This window comes from Schistocerca serialis, chromosome 5 (assembly GCF_023864345.2).
Source record: "Schistocerca serialis cubense isolate TAMUIC-IGC-003099 chromosome 5, iqSchSeri2.2, whole genome shotgun sequence".
Classification (NCBI taxonomy): domain Eukaryota; kingdom Metazoa; phylum Arthropoda; class Insecta; order Orthoptera; family Acrididae; genus Schistocerca; species Schistocerca serialis.
This window is the reverse complement of record NC_064642.1, coordinates 141,828,593-141,853,770: the sequence shown is the minus strand read 5'-3', so window position 1 is coordinate 141,853,770 and position 25,178 is coordinate 141,828,593. Positions and strand designations below refer to the sequence as shown.

The 25,178-nt window shown below is 44.8% G+C and overlaps 1 protein-coding gene across 1 annotated transcript in view; it reads left to right on the top strand.

Moving 5' to 3' along the window:
- Nucleotides 1–25,178, top strand: part of LOC126481506 (b(0,+)-type amino acid transporter 1-like) — a 438,794-nt gene that overhangs the window by 202,306 nt on the left and 211,310 nt on the right. The window contains exon 2 of the mRNA XM_050105301.1: nt 3,795–3,881. Coding sequence (XP_049961258.1) covers nt 3,851–3,881 — 31 coding nt within the window. The 5' untranslated portion in view covers nt 3,795–3,850. The remainder of the gene's footprint in view (nt 1–3,794; nt 3,882–25,178) is intronic.

Genomic DNA, 25,178 nt, shown 5'->3' with positions numbered 1-25,178 from the left:
AAAAATGTAACTTAATGCGAACAGTAGGAAAACCTGCATTTCCCGCATGTGCAGAGCGGTCGCCTTAATCACTTCGGCTATCCGTGGACTACGATAAAAGGATGTAGACAGTGTGACATGCAGCAGTTTAGGCCTGTCTGGGGAGCGTTCACGGATATCCGAAGAGGTGAAGGCGACCGCTTGCGATAAGCGGGAAATCCGTGTTCCAGTCACGGTCCGGCACGAATTTTCATGTGGCACTTTTGGGTAGTGAACCTATATACAGCTGACTTCAAGGAATTCGTAGACAGAATTAATTTTTAAGTACTGCTAAGAGTGTTTAGGACCCCATCCAGGTCGGATTAAAGGAAGATGTCGAAGTAGTTCAGAGGCGTGCTGCTAGATTTGTTACCGGAAGGTTTGATCAACAAGGGAGTATTACGGAGATGCTTCGTGAACTCAAGTGAGAATACCTGGAGCGAAGACAGTGTTCTTTTCGTGAAAACAAATCATCAAATTTATGGCTGCCTGCTGTACAATTCTATTGCCGCCGATGTACTTTTCGCGTAAGGACCACGAAGACAAGATAAAACAAACTAGGGCTCATACGGAGAGCATAAATAGTAATTTTTCATTCGCTCTGTTTGCAAGGGGAGCAGGAAAGAAACAGTCGAACAAGGTACACACCGCTGCGCACAACATGGGGACTTGGGGAGTTGGCATGTAAATGCAGGTGAAGGGACATGAATGGAATTCAGAAGTAACTGCCTTAAGATTCCTGTGAAGTCATCGTAATTTTGATGTTCATTGTTTTCCTATTAGAGTGCTGCAATGCTCAATGTTTGACCGGTCACAGCTCGCCTGTTGACGGGGGTGGGGGGACCGAGCCGCTAGTGTCCGGCCCCACACGACTCGGCTCGGTCACGTACTCGCCCCATGTCTGATGTCCGGATTCCGGACACGCGGATAACCGAGCATGACCGGTCACCGCTGACGTTTCACCTCGCCTCGCCCCGGCTCGCTGCACTGTGCTGTACAAATCTAACGCCTCTCTCTCTTTCTCTCTCACTCACTCACTCTCTCTCTCTCTCTCTCACGCACACGCACACGCACACGCGCACACACGCGCTCGCGCTCGCGCGCGCGCAAACAATGTATTTATCTCTGTATCCTCTCTTTTAATACAAAAGTAACGTTTCCAAGAACGGGTACGTGACACAGCTAAATTTATAAAGCACTTCGAAAGTAAAATGATATTTCATGATATTTCAATAGAATCGCGGATAGAAGACGAGTCTCATTTCCAAACGGAAGACATATTTTTCCTTTCATTAATAGGAAACATTAAATAAGTACTGTCCCTGTCATCTAGAAGACAACCATCTTCATAAAGAAAGCATACAAAGAACATTAAACATTTACAGACGTAGCTTGTACTTTTCACTTGTTTGGAAGAGAAACAAAATTTCAGTTATTGTTGAACGGCAGTAAATCACTAACGTGTTCCGGATTTAATTGGAAGCGGCGATTTGTTAGTAACATGCCGGCTTTACTAAAGCATCTTCCACTAGGTGCACTTGTTGCTGGGATACATAAAATACGTCTTGCAACTGCAGACAGGCCTGGCAGGTCTGTTTCATGTCTGCTCCACCACTTTAAGATGTCCTCATCATCATCTCTGGGGTGCATTAAAATGTAGAGCTCTACTTCATCTGCTGCGTATGATCTGTTGTTCCTCCATTCCTTGAAACGATCTCTCTCTCTGGGTGGTGCTGACTCAGTACTTGAAGGATCTGATTATAAACAAAAGAGACAAGTAATACAGAACTGATGTGGAAATCATCGAAACGTTCCCGTAAAAGCGAGGTGTTTCACGTTAATGAAATATTATACGAATAATAACATTCTCGTTTCTCTATAGTACAATATCCACTAACTATGCAAAAACGATTATGTTAATCCATCTGTGGCCTCTTTAAATGGTCTCAGAAAATCCGTAGTTTTTCTTGCAAGCTTATTATCATATCCTTGCAATCTGTAAGCAGAGTCCTTTTCCGTCAGAAAGTAGCAACTTCGTTATACTGAGTGTGTGAGGATTCCAGCATAGTGTACAAGCTGTTCCAGCGTGTGAAGACCTCTTGTTTCAACGATGATTTCAAAGACGAGCAGACGCCACTCTTCTTAACGCACTTTACAATCATTTTACAGTATTTATTGTTCATGCGATGTTCGTGGTATGATTTAACAAGAAGTTATCTTCATCGAAAGTATGGGTAAGTGCTGTGTTTATGCAATGACCAGCACAAGGAATCCTTTCGTGATTTTCCAAAGCGTTTACTACATTGGCACCCTGGTCGGAGACAAAAACAAAACTGTGCAACGTGTCCTGCGAAATGTCCCAATCAGCCATCCGCTCTTCAATTTATTTCATAATATTTACTCCCGTCTTCTTAACGTCCGGGAATTTTGCTATAAATAAAATATTGTTCACTAGAGACCAATCTGTGTTAATGTAATGTGTTGTAAGCGTCCAATAGTGCACCTGATTATGCGAATCAGTCCACATATCAACTGTCGCAGCATATGTTCTATTAATAACTTCCGCAAAAACAGACTTATAGTAGAGGGATGTGGCATGACATCTGCCACGTCAACTTCTCCATAATGCGCACCTAGATGTATTAATTCTTGGCCTAGTTCTCTGAAACCACCAGAAACAGCATTAAAAGGTCTCATATCTTTAGCACACATTGCAACACACCTTGCTGTAATTCTATTTTTTATTACTGCCGGTATCTTTCTGAGGTTCCTTGCAACTGTTTTTCTTTAAATGAGTGGTTTCCGACTGGAAACACAATAATGTGGAACAGTTTATGCTTCGATAGTACCCAGTAGACGCACTGATTTCGTCTAAAACCAACAGAAATGTACTCCATACTTGGCTTTTTAGACCTTCGTATTTCTTCAATGTGTAAACATTGATTTCAATCTTACGTCTCACTGCACTGGTTTCTTCGCGCTGCATGATTACAGACACACCGCAAATGAGAAGCCCGTAGTGGCTGTAGTCTCACACGGATAAAGACACGTGTAATGTGTTTGAAGTTACGTGCTACGTATTCGGTCACGGCTTGTATGCTCGCTCACTAGAACTAGTGCGGGCAGCCTATCCAGTTAGGGTGTGCTCGCCCCATCTCGTATTTTGTGCTCGCTTACTCGGTCATGCAGGACTCTATTTCCTATACCCCATAAGCTAGGCAAAGAACACTGTCGACTTCCAACCATAAGCTTAATCTGCCAGAGCTTTTAAATACTAAACATGTTTGGTCGAAAACGTTTCCCCGAAAATTTTACCTGTTCTGGACACGTTTGAGGTGAAGAATGTAATTGACGCTCTCTGTACAGTCGAAGGAGAAGTGAATCCAAAGGTTCCACAGTGTTCAGTAGTCATAGTTCTTAAGCTTTGTGTTTTTTTTTCTGAGGAAATACAGCTTGTGGACACGTGAAGAGTGGGTTGGCGGTAGGTTCAAATGGCTCTGAGCACTATGGGACTTAACATCTATGGTCATCAGTCCCCTAGAACTTAGAACTACTTAAACCTAACTAACCTAAGGACAGCACACAACACCCAGTCATCACGAGGCAGAGAAAATCCCTGACCCCGCCGGGAATCGAACCCGGGAACCCGGGCGTGGGAAGCGAGAACGCTACCGCACGACCACGAGCTGCGGACGGTTGGCGGTAGGGTCAGCGATGACAGCAGTATCGCATCCTCGGCGGCAAGACTACAGACGGCTGCGTATCTTGTGTTGCAGGTGCCGCTTCCAGGAGCAGAAACAGCGGCTGCGAGGGCCCCACGCTCGCCGTCGACATGGGAGTGCCGGAGAAGAGGAAGCTGTCCGGTGAGTCCTGGCGGCACGCCTGCTCCACAGCTCCGTGGTCCACAGTTGAGAATGGGCGGCAAGAGGGAGTCTTGTTCCTCTATGCTCCTTGTGACAATGAAGTGCACGACTGGGCTGGTTGCCTTTTAATTCCCGCACCCCTCTCTGGAAAAGATCCATAATAATTATACCATACAAAAAAATCAGTCATCAAACAGAAGACAAAGCGCTAACATCGTGTCACAGAATCTCTGGCTGTGGTAATGACCTCAGGACGGTTAGAAAGTCTGTCCACAAGTTTGTGTCATATCAAGCTGAAGCCACTCATTGATTCCTAGACCCAGTAGAGCTTTCTTTCAAAATTCATGTCAATACACTTCGAAGACCACACAATAGCTTTATAAGCAATGAAAATCTTGATTTACTCTCTCAAAATTCATTTGCTAGAATAATACTAAAGTGAATACATCATTACGATTAGAAGCAAACGAAAGTTTTTTCTCTCATTTCAAAGTTAATGCAAATACTCTACTGGAAAATGGAAAAATACTACCTTAGGGCAGGTTACTTACTTGTAAGGCACGCCATGCTTTCAGGGGCCACTACGACAGGGCAATTAATACGACGGTCAAACGCGCAGCGCTGCGGACAAACCAGAAACCGCGTTATCAGCCGTGTAATGTTGCAAGCTTTGCAGCAGCAGTTCACCTCCAGAGCCAGTAGCAGCCTGTTTGCCATTCCATACGGAGCTCCGTCTGTCTGCTAGAAGATGAGCATGCCGCGACAGCGTGGAAGTGAACTGATTGTGCACCTGATGGAGATTGAGTGGGGGCGTACAACGAGTCTGTGGGAAGCTGGGGGGTCATACCGCAGAACTGCACTACACGTGGCGCGAAAGCCCTCAACAATGTATTGATGTTGTCAGTGGTCAGCAGGAGGTGCACATGGCCGTCAGCCTGGGTCCGGACAGCTGCGACGCGCAGATTCACGCCGGGACCGCCTCATCTTGCGAAGTGTCATATCGGACTGCACCGCGACTTCACAATAAATTGGGGACACTGCTGCTCCAGAGGTATCATTGAGGGCCATTCACAACAGTCCGGCATGCCGTTAGAGCGTCTCCGCTCACGCCCCAACATCGTGCAGCCCGCCTCCAGTGGTGTCGCGGTAGGCACTTGTGGAGGCACGAATGGAGACTTGTCTTCAGTAATGAGTCGCGTCTGTCTCGGTGCCAATGGTGCCGTATGCCTGTGGGGGCGTGGCGCAGTGTACAAGACAGAGGCGCGCAGAGCCATCACTCAGCGTCATGGTGCGCGGAGCCGTATCGTACTACGGCCGGTCACCTTTGGCGATCGTACTGAACAGTGCACGGTACATCCAAAACATCATTCTACCTGCCGTATTACCGTTACTGCACCAACAAGGCGATCTGCTTTTCCAAGATGGCGGTGCACTTACTCATGTATCCCGTGTCACCCGTCTTGCTCTCAAAGCTGTACGTCGACTATACTGGCTGGCACGATTCCCAGATCTCCCCCCCCCCCCCTCCGAACGTGTTTGGTACTGGATGAAACATAATTTTACTCGGTTTGCAAGACCGGCAGGAAGTTTACTCAAACTGAGGCAACTTGTGGAAATTGCATGGCAGCCCTTTCGCAAGACTACAATCGTCTCGATTGGAGGATTACAGCCTGCATTGCTGCGAAAAGGCAAGTACACAGGCTACTACCGCTGACATTTCGTGTGCCCTATCAGCTGTAGTCGGATGCTTATGGCTCTGTCGGTGTGCCAATAAAATATCATTCTGCTTGGTCGACGAATTAATGCTTTCCTTGTCAATAGAATGACTCTGCTGTTTAAGATTTAATGCGTAAGAACAGCATACAGATTCTGGCAGAGTTAACTTTTCAGTCCAAATCTTCTATTAGTATTTTCAAAATTATAAACTTTCAGGATGTGACCCCGTGGTCTAGGGGGAGTGTCTTTGCCTACTAACCAAAACGTTCTGGGTCCCGGGTTCAATAATCGGCATTGGCGCCCGAAGACTTCTGGCATAAGAAGTCAGCCTCGTTCTTCCAACGGCCTTACCACAGAGGGCAGAGGAGCGCACAGAGAGTCAGGGCATTCTATTCCCCTTGGGGTGGGAAATTGGCCCTAAAAGGCAGAAGAATCAAGTGATCAACAGCATGAGGATGCAGAAAGCAATGAAAATCACTACCTTAAAGAGACATAACGTATATTCACAGAACATGTGGCCGGTAACTGAAGAAGTGTCGTGGCAAATGATTCTGAAATATCTCCGGGAGCGAGAAGGGGTGACAATGAGAAAAAGACTGAATAACCGATGAAAGAGTAACGTTGCACGAATCGGGGCGTGGAATGTCGGCAGTTTGAATGTGGTAAGGAAGCTAGAAAATCTGAAAAGGGATATGCTAAGCTCAGTTTAGGTACAGTTGAGGTCAGTGAAGTGAAACGGACAGAAGACAAATTCTGGTCAGGTTAATATCAACAGCAGCAGAAAATGGTGTAACAGGAGTAGGATTCGTTTTGAGTAGGATGGTAGGGCAGAGAGTGAGTTGCTGTGTACAGTTCAGTGACAAGGTTGTTCTCATCAGAATCTACAGCAAACCAACAATAAAAGTTCAGGTAACCATGCCGACGTCGCAAGCGGAAGACGAAGAGATAGAGTAAGTGTATGAGGATACTGAACGGGTAATTCAGTACATGAAGGGAGATTAAAATCTAATAGTCATGGCTGACTGGGACGCGGTTATACGGGAAGGAGAAGAAGAAAGAGTTACGGGAGAACATGGGCTTGGTAGTAGGAATGAGAGAGACTGTCGTCTGCAATAAATTTCAGCTATTAATAGCGAATACTCTGTTAAAGAGACCCAAGTATTCTTGGAAAAGACCGGGAGATACGGGAAGATTTCAGTAAGATTACATCATGGTCAGGCAGAGATTTCGAAATCGTATATTGGATTGTAGACTGTACTGAGGAGTAGATATAGACTCAGATCACAGTTTAGTAATGATGAAGAATAGGCTGAATGCAAACAAACCGAAAAAAAATTGTCGGAGTAACTGAGTTATCATAAAGAAAAGTCGAAATAACCTTAAGTGAAATTAAAAGCAATGGTGGTAATACTAAGGTGCAATGGTAATTCCACTGTTAAATGCAGAGGAGAGATCGGATGGGTGGAAAGACTACATTGAAGCCCTCAGTAAGGGGGATGACTTGTCTGATGACGTGATAGAAGAAGAAACAGGAGTCGACAGGGAAGGGGCAGGGGATACAGTATTAGAATCGGATTTAAAAGAGCTCTGGACGACTTAGTCAAATAAGGCAGAAGGGACAGATAACATTCCATCGGAATTTCTGAAATCATTAGGGGAAGTGGCAACAAACGACTGTTTACATTGGTGTGAAGAATAACACTAGCGACGTACCATCAAACTCCAAGAAAAACTTCGTCCACACTGTTGCGAAGATAGCAAGAACCTAAATGTGCGAGAAGTATCGCACGAAGAGCTTGCTAATGCATCCAAGTTGCTGACAAGCATGATATACCGAAGAACTGCAAAGGACGATGATGAGTTTGGCTTCATGAAAGGTAAAGGCACCAGAGACGCAGTTCTGACGTTGCGTTTGACAAAGCAAGACTAAAGAAAATCAAGACGCCTTCGTAGGATTTGTCGACCTATAAAAAAAGTTCGATAATGTCAGATGGTGCAAGATGTTCGAAATTCTGAGAAAAATGGGGGTAATCTATAGGGAGAGATGAATGATACACAACATGTACAAGAGCCGAGAGAGAACAATAAGACTGCAAGACCAAGAGGGAGGTGTTCGGATTAAAAAGGATGTAACACAGGGTGCAGTCTTCCGCCCCTACTGTTCAATCTATACATCGAGGAAGCAATGGCGGAAGTAAAAGAAAGGTTCAAGAGTGGAATTAAAATTCAAGGTGAAAGGATAACAACGATACGATTCGCTGATGACATTGCTATCCTCAGTGAAAGCGAAGAAGAATTGCGTGATATGCCGAATGGAATGAGTACTGAATATGGATTGAGAGTGAGACGTAGAAAGACGAAAGTAATGCGATATAGCAGAAATGAGAACAGCGAGAAAATTATCAGAATGGGGGCTCAGGAAGTTGACGAAGTTAAGGGACTCTGCTACCTAGGCTGTAAAATAACCCATGATGGAAGGAGCAAGGACGACATAAAAAGCAGACTAGCACTGCCAAAGTAGCATTTTTGGCCGAGAGAAAGTCCACCAGTATCACCTTGATTTGAGGAAGAAATTTCTGAGAATGTACTTTTGGAGCACAGCACTCCATTGAATGTTAGTGAAACATGCACTGGAGAACTGGAACAGAAGAAAATGGAAGCATTTGAGATCTGCTGCTGCAGACGAGTGTTGAAAATTAGGTGGACTTATCGGATAAGGAATGAGGTGGTTCTTCGCAGAAGCGACGAGGAAATAAATGTATGGAAAACTCTTACACCAAGGACAGGATGATGTAACATGTGTTCAGACATCGGGGAATAACTTCCATGGTACTAGAGGGAGCTGTATAGGGCAAAAACTGTAGAGGAAGACAGAGATTAGAATACGTCAAGCAAATAGGTTTGCAAGTGTTAGTCTGAGATAAAAAGTTTGGCACAGGAGAGAATTCGTGGAGGGCCACATCAAACCAGTCAGAAGACAGATGAGAGGGAAAAAAGTCGGTGGTAAGTCAGAACGGCAAGTTCTGTCTTGGGCCTTCACACGTGTGTACTGCACTACCACAAACTGTGAGGATGTTGGAGGGGGAGGAGGGGGAGCAGCGGGAGGAGCACGTAGTAATTGATACAATTTATCGATGGCCATAGTTCAGTGTGTCACTGTGTCTTCGGATATCGACTGCCTGTGATATTAACTTAGGTTACGGTTCAGGCTCGCTGTAACTGTTTCATGAGTAACAGGTTGGATACTGTGTTAAAGCGGGAGATACATTGTGGCTGTTTCTCCCTTAATTCTAGTGATTTCATTGTAACTAATCAAATGAAAGTAATTATCTCAATAAATAGTACAGTGCTAACAACAAAGCTTTAAGTAGTTTCTTCTCATCTTAATTTGCAAAGGACATTAATGAAAGGGCCATTGTAATTAGTTCCCAGCAACAGGAATACTTTAAATTTGGTTCATGGTGATAGGACCCCAGACTGGTCATGGTGAGACACACGGCTAGCCATCTCCTGCAACTGCGGCCCAGATCAGGGATTCAAATTGCAGTCTGTGTCCGTTTGCTTCTTACTGAACTGGACACTCCCGCTATCACCTTTCCTGCAGGTCCACTCACTCACACCTCCATGGTTCACGCCTCGGCCACAGTTTCGTCTGGACCTATCGCAAGGCCCAAAAGGCTCAGCTCCACCTGAGGCCCTCCGCCGGCAATTTTTCTTCATTCTCAGCGAGTTCCAGAACTCAGAAATAGTCTACACCGATGGCCCAATGGCCGGTGGTCGCGTTGGCTTCGCTTACGCTCACGTTGGACATACCGAACAGTGCTCCTTGCTGGATGGCTGAAATGTTTTCACTGCAGAGTTGGTAGCCATCTCTTGCGCTCTTGAACACACCTGTTCCTGCAGATGTGAGTCCTTCGTCACCTGTAGTGACTCGTTAAGCAGCCTACAGGCTCTCGGCCAGTGTACCCCTCTCCATACTTTGGTAATGACTGTCCAGGAGTCTCTTTATGTCCTCGAAAACAGTGGACGTTTAGTTCCTTCACTTGGACCCCAGGACGTGTTGGGATCCCAGGCAGTGAACTTGATGACAGGTTGGCCAAACAGGTTACTAGTAAATCAACTCTGGAGATCGACCCGCCGGAGACTGCTCTCCAATCGGTTTTACTCCGTAACGTTTTTGGGATTTGGGATACTGAATGGTGCACCCTCACTACACCAAATGAACTACGTGTTGTCAAGGAGACAAAATACGTGTGCCGATCATCCATGCGAGCCACTCACAGGGGCTCCGTTGTCCTTTGCTGGCTACACATCGGTCATACTTCGCTGACTCGTGGTCACCTCCTCCATCGCGAGAAATCAGGTCAGTGTCACTGTGGTTCCCACTTGACTGTCGTCCACATCGTCTTGGACTGCCCAATTTCAGACGCTGTGCGACGGACTTTTAATCTTCCCGCCACAATGGCAACAATGCTGGGAGACAATGCTGATATAGTTTTACATTTTATTCGTTAGAGGAGTTTTATCACACAATCTAACTGTGGGTGTCTGGTATCGTCCTCCCATTTTACCTCTTCCTCAATCTTTCTTTGCTGCTTGTTCGCCTTGGTGTTCCTCTCGCCTTGTCTTTTTTGCTTGAGACTTTAGTGTTTTTCAGAGTGGCTGACTCATCCTTTTTTTTCTGCTTGCGATCAGACAGCCCTGGCCATCTGCTACATTCTTTTAACACCTTCTACCGCTTTTTTCCTTTTAGTGCGCGTTCTCGCCTTTTGTCTTGCCTCTTTAGTTTCCTCTTTGTGTGTTTCCCAGTTACTTTTCCGCCTTTTTTTTACTTCCCAGACTCTTTTGGGGAATGTTTTTACTCGGCGACATGTTTGAATCAGGAAAAAGCGACTGATCACTCCGTAGTTTGGCCCCTCTCCCTCCAAACCAACCATATCGCGGTGAGACACAAAGATTTGTCGGGATTTTGATTTCCGTGAATACATAGCTGCAAATGGTTCAACACAAGCTGGAACCAAGGCCTATCAAGATTGTTTTAGAGCGTATTCGTGCGCGCCTATGGCTCAGAGCGCAGCTGGCCGCCCCCCACTCTTCCTGCAGATGCAGTGTGTGTTATGTGTAAAACACAACTTGCCGGAATCGATCCAAAAATAGCGAGATGGGTGAATAAGCTACAACCCAATGCAACAAGACGGAGGTTTAAATTGAAACAAGTCTTAGGATCTGGCACTCCGTTTATTAAGAGATCGTTGGTCATCACGGTCGCCAGTTCGAAAACAGTGAGAGAACGAACGTGCGTTTCACGGTATATCAAAAGTCCATTAAAAGGCGTAGTCTGCGTCGGCGGTCAAGCTCTGCTCTAAGTAGCGGCGCAGGCCAACAATAATTTAATCTAGCTGGAGCCCAGGGAGCGAGTACACAACTCTAAGCACCCGAAGACGACGACTGGGTGTCTTGTCGAAATACTGTGCCCTAAACGGGAACAACACAAATTAACAGTCGCAGTTACATCATTAAGCATTTCATAAATACTTTCTATGCACTTGATCTTTTCCCTTCGGATAATTTCTTGCCAAAACACTGGCAACTTCAAACGACAGCCCTATTCATCATTGTTGTAATAATGTAAGCCCGTGCACAAAATGTTAGTTATACAGGGTGTTACAGAAAGGTACAGCCAAACTTTCAGGAAACATTCCACACACACAAAGAAAGAAAAGATGTTATGTGGACATGTGTCCGGAAACGCTTAATTTCCATGTTAGAGCTCATTTTAGTTTCGTCAGTATGTACTGTACTTCCTCGATTCACTGCCAGTTGGCCCAATTGAAGGAAGGTAATGTTGACTTCGGTGCTTGTGTTGACATGCGACTCTTTGTTTGGGCAGGCATTGTTGGTGATGTCTTGATTGGGCCCCATGTTCTTCCACCTACGCTCAATGGAGCACGTTATCATGATTTAATACGGGATACTCTACCTGTGCTGCTAGAACATGTGCCTTTACAAGTACGACACAACATGTGGTCCATGCACGATGGAGCTCCTGCACATTTCAGTCAAAGTGTTCGTACGCTTCTCAACAACAGATTCGGTGACCGATGGATTGGTAGAGGCGGACCAATTCCGTGGCCTCCACGCTCTCCTGACCTCAACCCTCTTGACTTTCATTCATAGGGGCATTTGAAAGCTCTTGTCTACGCAAGTCCGGTACCAAATGTAGAGACTCTTCGTGCTCGTATTGTGGGCGGCTGTGATACAATACGCCATTCTCCAGGGCTGCATCAGCGCATCAGGGATTCCATGCGACGGAGGGTGGATGCATGTATCCTCGCTAACGGAGGACATTTTGAACATTTCCTGTAACAAAGTGTTTGAAGTCACGCTGGTACGTTCTGTTGCTGTGTGTTTCCATTCCGTGATTAATGTGATTTGAAGAGAAGTAATAAAATGAGCTCTAACATGAAAAGTAAGCGTTTCCGGACACATGTCCACATAACATATTTTCTTTCTTAGTGTGTGAGGAACGTTTCCTGAAAGTTTGGCCGTACCATTTTGCAACACCCTGTATAGGCTAGTCACCCCCTTAGAAGAGCACACTGGTCGCTTTGAAGCGTCGGAGATGATGTAGAACTGGTACCAGGTGATCATGTAACCCTCTAACGCTGACGTATAGCAGAGTGTGCGAGGTATGTTGTACTTGGGGTGACCATATTTTCTTCGGACAAAAGGGGGACTTTCATACACTTTCTTGGCCAAAAATTGGGACAATTTTTATTTCTCGTTAAATATTGAAAAGTATTTTGCACTGTTTACAGCAGCTATTACCTGTTTCTGGGAATACGGAGCTATAACATTGTTGATAATTGCTTCACACTTTGTTCTTCCACACGAAACATTTTCTGCAATCTTAGAATCAGGAAATTTTTTTTTGTTTAGTTGAACACTGCACTCATTAGAACGATAGCTTTGGTGGTGTTTAATAACGTGGAATGACAGGGTTCCTTCTGCTGCAGCTACGTCTTTCTGTTCCTGTGAATTTGACGTTACAAAATATCTCGTCATTTTTGGCGAGGAACCTGCCCATCGAAGATTCTTCCTGTGTTTCTCTGATTCCATATGATGATTGAGATCTGCAGCACCACCATGAGACACGGATACAGCACAGTTACATACGTTACATTTTGCTGAACAGTCACTGTCTGTAGCAGTGAAGCAAGGAAATTTGCTTTGAAGCTCTTCCGAAAACTTTGATTTTCGTTTCGGCATCACCACGATGTGCTAGCACTTCACGAAACTGATACTGAGTGCTGACAACAATGGCAAGCAAAAGCAAAGAAAATAAGAGTACGCAACAATTATAGTGCTTAAGCTGTACATTATCGGGGGATACCAACGTACGGAATGTCAGTTTCAATTGATAGTTTATAAAATCGACACTCAGAAAATATTTTAACCACTTTGTAAATGAATAAAAATAATCCTTGAAAATCGGGACAAATTGCTTGTTTTTTTAAAAAAAAGTCGGGACAAATTTTTGAGCCTCAAAAAAACGGGACAATCCCGATTAATCGGGACGTATGGCCCCCCTAGTTGTACTACAACAGGGCTGCTAAAAAGCACTGTGCTTATGCAGTATTGCGTAACCGATAGGGACAGGAGAAGTGCGCTACTCTCTTCAGTCTCATTGTGAAAAACTGGCAAAAGCCGTAATAACCACCTTTCGCAACGCAGACCGATGCGAGAGGAGCAGGAAGAGAGCCAATGAGGTTCTGGAAGGTAGTGACAGGGATGTGGAACCATGCTGATTCCAGTGCCACTGTTAGCGGCGCCAGATTTTTCGGTTGAGGGTCCATGGCTCGAACAGGAAGCCGAGCCGGTCAGACGGATTGTCGATTAGGTTTAAATCTGAGAAGTGTGGCGGCCAGGGGAACACGGTAAACTAGTCCTGCTGCTCTTAGAGCCAAGCACGAACTCAGCCAGTTGTGTGACGTGTCACATTGTCCTGTTGGTACACGCCGTCGTACCGAGGAAAACCAAACTGCATGTAGGGGTTGACATGGTCCCCGAGCATAGATGCATACTTGTCTTGACCCACTGTGCCTTCCAGAATGACAAGATTACCCAGGGAATGCCACGAAAACATTCCCCAGACCATAACTCTTCCTCCTCCGGTCTGGACCCTGTGGACGATTTTGCAGGATGTTTTTCTTTCAGGTGTTTCACGCCGATGGAGCATGAAATGTGATTGATCTAAAAAGGCTACCTGTCACCACGTAGTGGACGTACAGTTGTGGTAATGGTGTGCAAATTCCAGCCTTCGCCGCCGATGAGCAGCCAACAGCTTGGGTACATCAACCACACTTTCTTCAGAGACCCGTACGGGCCAACGTTCGCTGAAAAGTAATTGAGGTGACGCTGTTGATAGTATCTTGTTTCATCTGGGGGTTCAGTTGCCCTTCTGTTTGCGTGTACACATCTCCGCAGCCGTCGTTCACACCTGCCACCTATGGTCCGTGACGCACCACAGTCGCCTCGGCGCTGGTTTCGGATAGCACAATTTTGCCGTGCACGGTAATAATAGTGAGCGTATGGCATTGGTGGCCGGGAGACCCCTCGCGGCGCGGTTCGGCCGCCGCTCCACAAGTTCTTTAACGCCACTACGGCGACTTGCGAGTGAATGAGGATGAAAAATACACAACACCCCGTCATCTCGAGGCAGAGAAAATCCCTGACCCCACCGGGAATCGAACCCGGGACCCCGTGCGCGGGAAGCAAGAACGCTACCGCAGGACCACGAGCCGCCGAAGCCGTGCACGGTATAATTTAAGCACAGCGTCATGCGAATAGTTTAGACTTAGCTTTAAGGCCAAGTGTTCCCGATGAGGCTAAGTATCATGCCAGATAGATCGCTCCCTTTCCGCATTACGACAACGACTCCACTGTTTCCTGCATCCCCCTGATTCGCTTTACATATCCTCCACTGGTAATGTTGCCACCTACCGTCCGTGAGTGGTTATTGCTCGTTCCTGTCGAACATGGCGATTGGTCACATTAACGTGACTGGACCATATTGTTACCGGTAGGCATTTTTCCCGAGGACATGCAGCTTAACTGTATGATTAAATGATGATGACGTCCTCTTGGGTAAAATATTCCGGAGGTAAAATAGTCCCCCATTCGAATCTCCGGGCGGGGACTACTCAAGAGGACGTCGTTATCAGGAGACAGAAAACTGGCATTCTATGGTTCGGAGCGTGGAATGTCAGATCCCATAATCGGGCAGGTAGGTTAGAAAATTTAAATAGGGAAATGGATAGGTTAAAGTTAGATATAGTGAGAATTAGTGAAGTTCGGTGGCAGGAGGAACAAGACTTTTGGTCAGGTGATTACAGGGTTATAAATACAAAATCAAATAAGGGTAATGCAGGAGTAGGTTTAATAATGAATAAAAAATAGGAGTGCGGGTTAGCTACTACAAACAGCATAGTGAACGCATTATTGTGGCCAAGATAGACACAAAGCCCATGCCTACCACAGTAGTACAAGTTTATATGCCAACTAGCTCTGCAGATGATGAAGAAATTGATGAAATGTATGACGAGATAAAAGAAATTATTCAGGTAGTGAAGGGAGACGAAAATTTGTCATGGGTGACTGAAATTCGTCAGTAGGAAAAGGGAGAGGAAGAAACATAGTAGGTGAATATGGATTGGGGGGAAGAAATGAAAGAGGAAGCTGCCTTGTAGAATTTTGCACAGAGCATAACTTAATCATAGCTAACACTTGGTTCAAGAATCATGAAAGAAGGTTGTATACCTGGAAGAATCCTGGAGATACTAAAAGGTATCAGATAGATTACATAATGGTAAGACAGAGTTTTAGGAACCAGGTTTTAAATTGTAAGACATTTCCAGGGGCAGATGTGGATTCTGACCACAATCTATTGGTTATGAACTGCAGATTGAAACTGAAGAAACTGCAAAAAGGCGGGAATTTAAGGAGATGGGACCTGGATAAACTGAAAGAACCAGAGGTTGTACAGAGTTTCAGGGAGAGCATAAGGGAACAATTGACAGGAATGGGGGAAAGAAATACAGTAGAAGAAGAATGGGTAGCTCTGAGGGATGAAGTAGTGAAGGCAGCAGAGGATCAAGTAGGTAAAAAGACGAGGGCTAATAGAAATCCTTGGGTAACAGAAGAAATATTGAATTTAATTGATGAAAGGAGAAAATATAAAAATGCAGTAAATGAAGCAGGCAAAAAGGAATACAAACGTCTCAAAAATGAGATTGACAGGAAGTGCAAAATGGCTAAGCAGGGATGGCTAGAGGACAAATGTAAGGATGTAGAGGCTTGTCTCACTAGGGGTAAGATAGATACTGCCTACAGGAAAATTAAAGAGACCTTTGGAGAGAAGAGAACCACTTGTATGAATATCAAGAGGTCAGATGGCAACCCAGTTCTAAGCAAAGAAGGGAAAGCAGAAAGGTGGAAGGAGTGTATAGAGGGTTTATACAAGGGCGATGTACTTGAGGACAATATTATGGAAATGGAAGAGGATGTAGATGAAGATGAAATGGGAGATAAGATACTGCGTGAAGAGTTTGACAGAGCACTGAAAGACCTGAGTCGAAACAAGGCCCCGGGAGTAGACAACATTCCATTAGAACTACTGATGGGCTTGGGAGAGCCAGTCATGACAAAACTCTACCATCTGGTGAGAAAGATGTATGAGACAGGCGAAATACCCACAGACTTCAAGAGGAATATAATAATTCCAATCCCAAAGAAAGCAGGTGTTGACAGATGTGAAAATTACAGAACTATCAGTTTAATAAGTCACAGCTGCAAAATACTAACGCGAATTCTTTACAGACGAATGGAAAAACTGGTAGAAGCGGACCTCGGGGAGGATCAGTTTGGATTCCGTAGAAATGTTGGAACACGTGAGGCAATACTAACCTTACGACTTATCTTAGAAGAAAGATTAAGAAAAGGCAAACCTACGTTTCTAGCATTTGTAGACTTAGAGAAAGCTTTTGACAATGTTTACTGGAATACTCTCTTTCAAATTCTGAAGGTGGCAGGGGTAAAATACAGGGAGCGAAAGGCTATTTACAATTTGTACAGAAACCAGATGGCAGTTATAAGAGTCGAGGGGCATGAAAGGGAAGCAGTGGTTGGGAAAGGAGTGAGACAGGGTTGTAGCCTCTCCCCGATGTTATTCAATCTGTATATTGAGCAAGCAGTAAAGGAAACAAAAGAAAAATTCGGAGTAGGTATGAAAATTCATGGAGAAGAAGTAAAGACTTTGAGGTTTGCCAATGACATTGTAATTCTGTCAGAGACAGCAAAGGACTTGGAAGAGCAGTTGAACGGAATGGACAGTGTCTTGAAAGGAGGATATAAGATGAACATCAACCAAAGCAAAACGAGGATAATGGAATGTAGTCAAATTAAATCGGGTGATGCTGAGGGGATTAGATTAGGAAATGAGACACTTAAAGTAGTAAACGAGTTTTGCTATTTAGGGAGTAAAATAACTGATGATGGTCGAAGTAGAGAGGATATAAAATGTAGACTGGCAATGGGAAGGAAAGCGTTTCTGAAGAAGAGAAATTTGCAACATCGAGTATAGATTTAAGTGTCAGTAAGTCGTTTCTGAAAGTGTTTGTATGGAGTGTAGCCATGTATGGAAGTGAAACATGGACGATAACCAGTTTGGACAAGAAGAGAATAGAAGCTTTCGAAATGTGGTGCTACAGAAGAATGCTGAAGATAAGGTGGGTAGATCACGTAACTAATGAGGAGGTATTGAATAGGATTGGGGAGAAGAGAAGTTTGTGGCACAACTTGACTAGAAGAAGGGATCGGTTGGTAGGACATGTTTTGAGGCATCAAGGGATCACAAATTTAGCATTGGAGGGCAGCGTGGAGGCTAAAAATCGTAGAGGGAGACCAAGAGATCAATACACTAATCAGATTCAGAAGGATGTAGGTTGCAGTAGGTACTGGGAAATGAAGAAGCTTGCACAGGATAGAGTAGCATGGAGAGCTGCATCAAACCAGTCTCAGGACTGAAGACCACAACAACAACAACAACAACAACAACAACAAAGGCATGGTATTCCATGCGTACCTAGTACGTTTCAAAACGCGGCACGTATTTTTTGGTGCTCATACATCTGTTTCCGTTGGTGATAAAAAGGTAGGGTCAAGTGTTTTGGATAGTCTTTGGGCTATGGACCATTTGTACACTACTGGCCATTAAAATTGCTACACCAAGAGGAAATGCAGATGATAAACGGGTATTCATTGGACAAATATATTGCACTAGAACTGACATGTAATTACATTTTCACACAATTTGGGTACATAGATCCTGAGAAGTCACTACCCAGAACAACCACCTGTGGTCGTAATAACGGCCTTGATACGCTTGGGCATTGAGTCAAACAGAGCTTGGATGGCGTGTACAGGTACAGCTACCCATGCAGCTTCAACAGGATACCACAGTTCATCAGGAGTAGTGACTAACGTATTGACGAGCCAGTTGCTCGGCCACCATTGACCAGACGTTTTCAATTGGTGAGAGATCTGGAGAATGTGCTGGCCAGGGCAGCAGCCGAACATTTTCTGTATCCAGAGCGGCCCGTACAGGACCTGCAACATGCAGTCGTGCATTATCCTGTTGTAATTAGGGTTTCGCAGGGATCGAATGAAGGATAGAGCCACTGGTCGTAACACATCTGAAATGTAACGTCCACTGTTCAAAGTGCCGTCAATGCGAACAAGAGGTGACCGAGACGTGTAACCAATGGCACCCCATACCATTACGCCAGGTGATACGCCAGTATGGCGATCACGAATAGACGCTTCCAATGTGCGTTCATCGCGATCTCGCCAAACACAGATGCGACCATCATGATGCTGTAAACAGAACCTAGATTCATCAGGAAAAATGACGTTTTGCCATTTGTGCTCCCAGGTTCGTCGTTTAGTACACCATCGCAGGCGCTGCTGTCCGTGATGCAGCGTCAAGGGTAACCGCAGCCACGGTCTCCGAGCTGATAGTCCATGCTGCTGCAAACATCGTCAAACTGATCGTGCAAATGGTTGTTGTCTTGCAAACGTCCCCATCTGTTGACTCAGGATCCGTTACAGCCATGCGGATAAGATGCCTCTCATCTCGACAGCTAATGATAAGAGGCCGTTGGGATCCAGCACGGCGTTCCGTATAACCCCCCTGAACCCACCGATTCCATATTCTGCTAACAGTCATTGGATCTCGACCAACGCGAGCAGCAATGTCGCGATACGATAAACCGCAATCGCGATAGGCTCCAATCCGACCTTTATCAACGTCGGAAACGTGATGGTACGCATTTCTCCTCCTCACACGAGGCATCACAACAACGTTTCACCAGGCAACGCCGGTCAACTGCTGTTTGTGTATGAGAAATCGGTTGGAAACTTTCCTCGTGTTAGCACGTTGTAGGTGTCGCCGCCGGCGCCAACCTTGTGTGAATGCTCTGAAAAGCTGATCATTTGCGTATCACAGCATCTTCTTCCTGTCGGTTAAACTTCGCGTCTGTAGTACGTCATCTTCGTGGTGTAGCAGTTTTAATGGCCAATAGTGTATACTCAGCAGAATGATCGTCTTTGTGGCACTGCCCTACAGTACTGGGTCAAACTACGAATATCACACTTCCATCGGCTTAGGAAAATGGAGCAAATCGATCGGTTCTTTCTGCGTTTGATGTGGTCTACGGTGAGCTTCATGCGAGGTATAGAGGCCGCATTAGTTCATGGGTGGTTTCTGCGGAAACTCCATAGCAAGATCTTTGTACTATATTTTCCCTGTCTGCGGCGGACGAAAACCGAATCGCAGATTCCTAGACGGCTATGTGCAGCAAATGCCTATAATTTTTACGATGTATTCCTGAGATCCCGATCTGGAACAACATTGAAAATTTTCTTCATATCGGTTTTCGAGGTACAGAGGTTCAGAGTTACTCTACTTGTACATGTAAAATAGGGGCGTAAAATCCGGTGTGAAGCGAAAATTTTATACAGTAATTTTTTTTTTTTTGCACGTAAAATTCGGTGTGAGGTGTAAAATTAGTTTTGCATTATTTCAATTTCACATAAGTAAACAATCTAAATTTTGTTGACCAGTACATTCCTTTTTATGTGAGTTACAGGGCTTGCTTCGGCGGGGAAAAGGAAAGCAGCCGAAAAATGCTCCTATCGGAGCACAAGAAATGCGTGTGTCGAGCGCACCGAGTGGCCAACTAGGCATTTAACCCACAGCAAGTGGCAGAGGCGATTTTATAACGTTTCCGTTGTTTTCTGTACCATGACTGCGACGCGCTGATCTCGGATATCGTGAGCATAGACAAACATGTATATTTCTACAGTATCGTTTACCAAGTGTTTCCCTTTCTAAATCTTTATGGATATAGGCTGTGAACACTTAGTTTTCAAATGTATCAGCCTTGTTTGCAGAGCTTTGTACGTATCTTCCTGGTTTGACAAAAACTCTTAGCACCCTGTCCCACCCACTACCCCGCTGAATTACGCCATCTTAACCCAATAGAAAATGTATTGTATTGTAGTGTATTGTGTTGTACATATCTAGTCCCGTAGGACCAAACTGATGAGCATATATACAGGGTCATGGAATGTGTCAGTACATAAAATTGCAACACAAAAATAATAATAGACAAAAGAAGTTTATGAATCCTAAAAAGACGACAAGCTATAAGTTTACATAAATTCAATCAACAATTTAACGCAAGAATCAGCTTAATTTTTCAAGGAACTCCTGGACAGGATAGGAGTGACACATGAGGAAACTCTTCAGCTTAGTTGTGAAAGCGCATGGATTACTGCTGAAATTTTTGAATTCTTGTGGTAGCTTATTGAGAATGGATGCAGCAGAATACTGCACGCCTTTCTCAACAAGAGTCAAGGAGGTGAGAAAGAAATGCAGATTGGATTTCTACCTAGTATTAACTGATTGAAAGCTACTAATCCTTGGGATAAGGTGAAATTGTTGGCAAGAAGCGACAGTAAAGAATATATAATTATATTGAGAGGCCAACGTCAAAAATACCCAGACTAGTGAATATGGGTCGACAAGAGGTTCGCAAACTTACACCACTCATTGCCAGAACGCTCGTTTCTGAGCCAAAAATACCGTTCGTGGATGGGCAGAGTTATCCCAAAATATAATACAAAATGTCGTAAGCGAATGAAAATAAGCAAAGTAGACTACTTTTCATGTCGAACTGTCACTTACTTCAAATACAGTTCTAATAGTAAAAGTGGCACCATTAAGTTTTTGAACAAGATCCTGAACATGGTCTTTGCACGACAGTTAACTATCTACCTGAACACCCAGAGGTTTGACCTGTTCAGTCTCACTAATCATATGCCCATTCTGTGCAATGAAAACGTCAAGTTTTGTTGAATTGTGTGTTAGAAACTGTAGAAACTGAGTCATCCTGTGATTTAACGTTAGTTTCTTTTCTACAAACGATGAACCTACATCTTGAACTGCACTATTTGAAACAGTGCCAACGTTGAACACAACATCCTTCACTACCAAGCTAGTGTCATCAGCAAACAGAAATATGTTAGGATCACCTGTAATACTAAACAGGATATGATTTATATAAATAAGGAACATGATTGGCCTCAGCACTGATTCCTGGGTGTGATAAACCATTTGCATTTCCTTTATGTTTTCGTCTTCTTTAAAGGCAAAGAGAGAAGATGAAGCGGTAGTACATCATAGAGCCTATGCCTACCGTCATGTATTTTTTGACTTTCAGTTGTTAAAAAACAGAGGATTTTTTCCGGTACCAGTAGGAGGAAGGAAGGATTCGCGCTCAGCTAGTGAACGAGTGAGAAGCACGCCATTTTTAGCGAGTAATTGTAGACCGCCATTTTGGGGTCGCTATGAATAAGTGAGGAGTATGTATTTCATATGTGCACCGTTTAGAAAAATACATTATTGTTTTATTAGCAGAAAGGTCGTGTGAGTTGTTATTTCAAATAGTACAATAATTACAAGAACTGAAGCCCACCTGTGTACTTTGGAAAATTACGAAGATCCGATAAGCTTAATGGGAACACGGTCAAGACTTCAAAGGTGAACACGGCGACCAAACGAAGCATTATAAAGAATGGTAAGCACAAATCTACAGCGGAGAAAGAAACTACTTCGCCCAGCAAAATAATATCAACTAATACGAACTTATTTCCAGGCATAGCTCAGCTTATTGTGCTTGTCATTCATGCCGAAAAATTAATCTCATTAATTCAATACATTTCAAAAAGCCACGCATTTCAACATTTTATTATCATCTATCCCAGTATATTATAAAGTGGCGACCGTGACAGGACAATTTAAGAAATGTAACATTTTCCCCCTGGTAATACTGCTTAACAAATGTAAGGAGAAATAAGAGACTACGACGTTAGCACGCCATGGACGTGCGATATGTAATATGAATATATGTGAATGTAATTACGTGATATAAGTATGTGTTGAATGTATTTATATGTATGAATTTGTAATGGCCGAGAAAATGAGCTTTGTAGATATACTTGTAGTAGCATAAGGGTATTAAAACTCCATTGACGTGCACCAAATGACTGAACTATGAGCCCAAGATTAATCCCCCTATTGTATACTGTCGGAAATAAGTCTCTTTATTTAGGGAGACAGTATATGGGGTATCCTCCCCCCCCCTCCATTTGACATTGCAACAGTGTCTGGGACAGCATGTAAAACATAGCAATCAAAGTCCCACGCCACATATAGTGGGACAGCACTCTGTTAAACATCACAGTGAGCCTTGAGCAGCCGCTGGTGAAGTATCAGTGCAGCAGCAGTGCAGTAGCGAGTCGCATATTTAGGTTTCATATTTGTTCTGTAGTTTGATTCTTAATTTATTTCCGGGTGTTGTGCGCTTGCATATCTAAGTACATAAAATCCTTGCGTATTCTCGTATTTGAGAGGAGTAATATTGCTTAATGATAGCTGTAAAGTATAAATTCGCGGAGTCGTTAGTCAGATGTTTATTTTGGACAGCCAGTGCTTTCTATTTATTTCGTAGAGTCAGTTAGCAACAGACAGAGGCCAGTGCAGTTTCATCTGTGCTTGCAGAGTGACGTGTGCGAGCAGCAGTAGCAGAAACTAGTCGTATATTCAGTTTTTCGTATTAGTTCCGCAGGTTTAATTCAAATTATTTTGTGTGTTTGTGTGCTTGCGTGGTGAAATTTTTCGGATCTTTGCGTATTTTCGAATTAGAAAGGGGTAGTATTAAATTTTAATAACGGTAGAGAGTAACATCGCGTAGACGGTTGTCATTTGTACTAAGATAGGGGTAGGATCGCATTGCAATATCTGTATTGTGGCGTAGTCGTGGACATTTGATTGCTTAGTTCGTAAGTAATTGTTCATATGTCGCAGCTCAATCTGGCGCTGGTGACGCAACTGTGCAGTCGCATATCGCTGTTTTATTTGTCGCAACTCTATACGTCCAGATATTAGCAGTAGGATGGATAGGGTGTGTGCGTGCTGTGTGCGGGCGCGGGAGGAACTGGCCGCGTTACGCGAGTAGCTGAGCGTGCTGTTGGCCACGGCCAGCCGCCTTCAGGCTGCTGCCTCGAGGTGCAGCGACGGCGGAGGGTCTGGCGCGTCGCTTGAGACACCCCAGGTGTCGCTTGCTGCGTCCGCTGGCTCAGCCGCCGAGGCACCTTCTAGTGTACCCGGCGCGTTGGGGCCGCCCTCACCTCAGGGTGAATGGCGGACTGCAACGCGTTCGCGTCGCTCGGGCTGGAAGGTTAATGTGGAGGCTGTCCGGCTGGACTCGCCCGTCCATCCTGTCAGTGGGCAGGTGGCCGCTTCTTCAGCAGGGCCCGAGCAGGTACACGGGGGCAAAGGCTTGCTTGTTATTGGGAGCTCCAACGTTAGGCTGGTGATGGAGCCCCTTAGGGAAATAGCGTACAGGGCTGGAAAGAATTCCAACGTGCACTCGGTATGTCTGCCGGGAGGCCTCATCCGAGATGTGGAGGCGGCCTTGCCTGCGACTGTCGAGCGTACGGGATGCAGTCGTCTGCAAGTAGTTGCTCACGTCGGCACCAATGATGCCTGTCGCTTGGGTTCTGAGGCGATCCTCAGTTCGTACAGGCGGCTGGCGGATTTGGTGAAGACCACTGGCCTCTCACGTGGGGTACAAGCAGAGCTCTCTATTTGGAGCATCGTTCCCAGAGTGGATCGGGGTCCTTTGGTTTGGAGCCGAGTGGAGGGTCTCAACCAGAGGCTTCGTCTACTCTGTGACGGTCTTGGCTGCAGATTTCTAGACTTGCGCTATTGGGTGGGGAGTTGTAGGACGCCCCTAGATATGTCGGGGATGTACTACACAAAGGAAGCGGCTACTCGGATAGCAAAGTACTTGTGACGTGCACATGGGGTTTTTTTAGGCTAGACAGTAGTGTGAGGTGTCCCGATGAACACTCACCAGTCGACGTGCTGGGAGGGAAACCAGGAGGCGCTCAGTGTAAAGACACTTCAGCTACCAAGATATTAGCAGTAAATGTTCATAGTGTTCGGGATAAAGTTCCTGAATTTACTGCCCTCTAGGAAGCAGGCGGCGCGCAAATTATTCTCGGGACTGCGACCTGGATGAATCCTGAGATAGGAAGTTCTGAAATATTTAGTGAGGGTTGGAACGTGTATCGGAAAGACAGATTAGACATATTGTGTCTACAGAGGTCGAAGTAGAGTGTGATTGTGAAGTTATCTGGACACGTTTAACAGGGCTAGGAGAAATAAAGTTAATTGTTGGGTGTTATTACCGGCCACCAGGTTCCACCGTGACAGTTCTAGAATCATTCAAAGGAAGTTTACATTCCGTATCGCAGAAGAACCTGGATCATGCTATATTAGTCGGAGGCGACTTCAACCTACCTAGTATAGACTGGGATGTCTATGGATTCATTACAGGTGGTACAGACAAGCCGTCGTGTGAATTACTTTTGAACACGTTATCCGAAAACTGTCTTGAGCAGCTAAATCGACAGCCAACGCGTAATGGAAATATTTTAGATCTGGTAGCCACGAACAGACCAGACCTCATCGACGGTGTCAGTGTTGAGACACTGATTAGTGATCATGATGTTGTCATTACGACTATGGTTACGAAAGTTAAAAAGTCGGTCAAGAAGGCTAGGAGAGTATTCGATTTTATTTACTTCCAGTAGGATAGACGTGGAGGAATTATGGGCAAATTTTAAACACATTGTAAATCACGCATTGGAGAAGTATGTGCCGAAAAACTGGGTTACGGACGGAAAACACCCACCGTGGTTTAACAGCGCAATTCGAAGAGTGCTCAGGAAGCAAGGACAGTTGCACTCGCGGTACAAGAAAGATCGGGAGAATGAGGACAGGCAAAAGTTAGTAGAGATTCGTGCTGCTGTGCGAAGCATACAACCACTACCATCGTCATACCTAAGCAAAAGATCTTGCTGAAAACCTAGGAAATTCTGGTCTTACGTAAA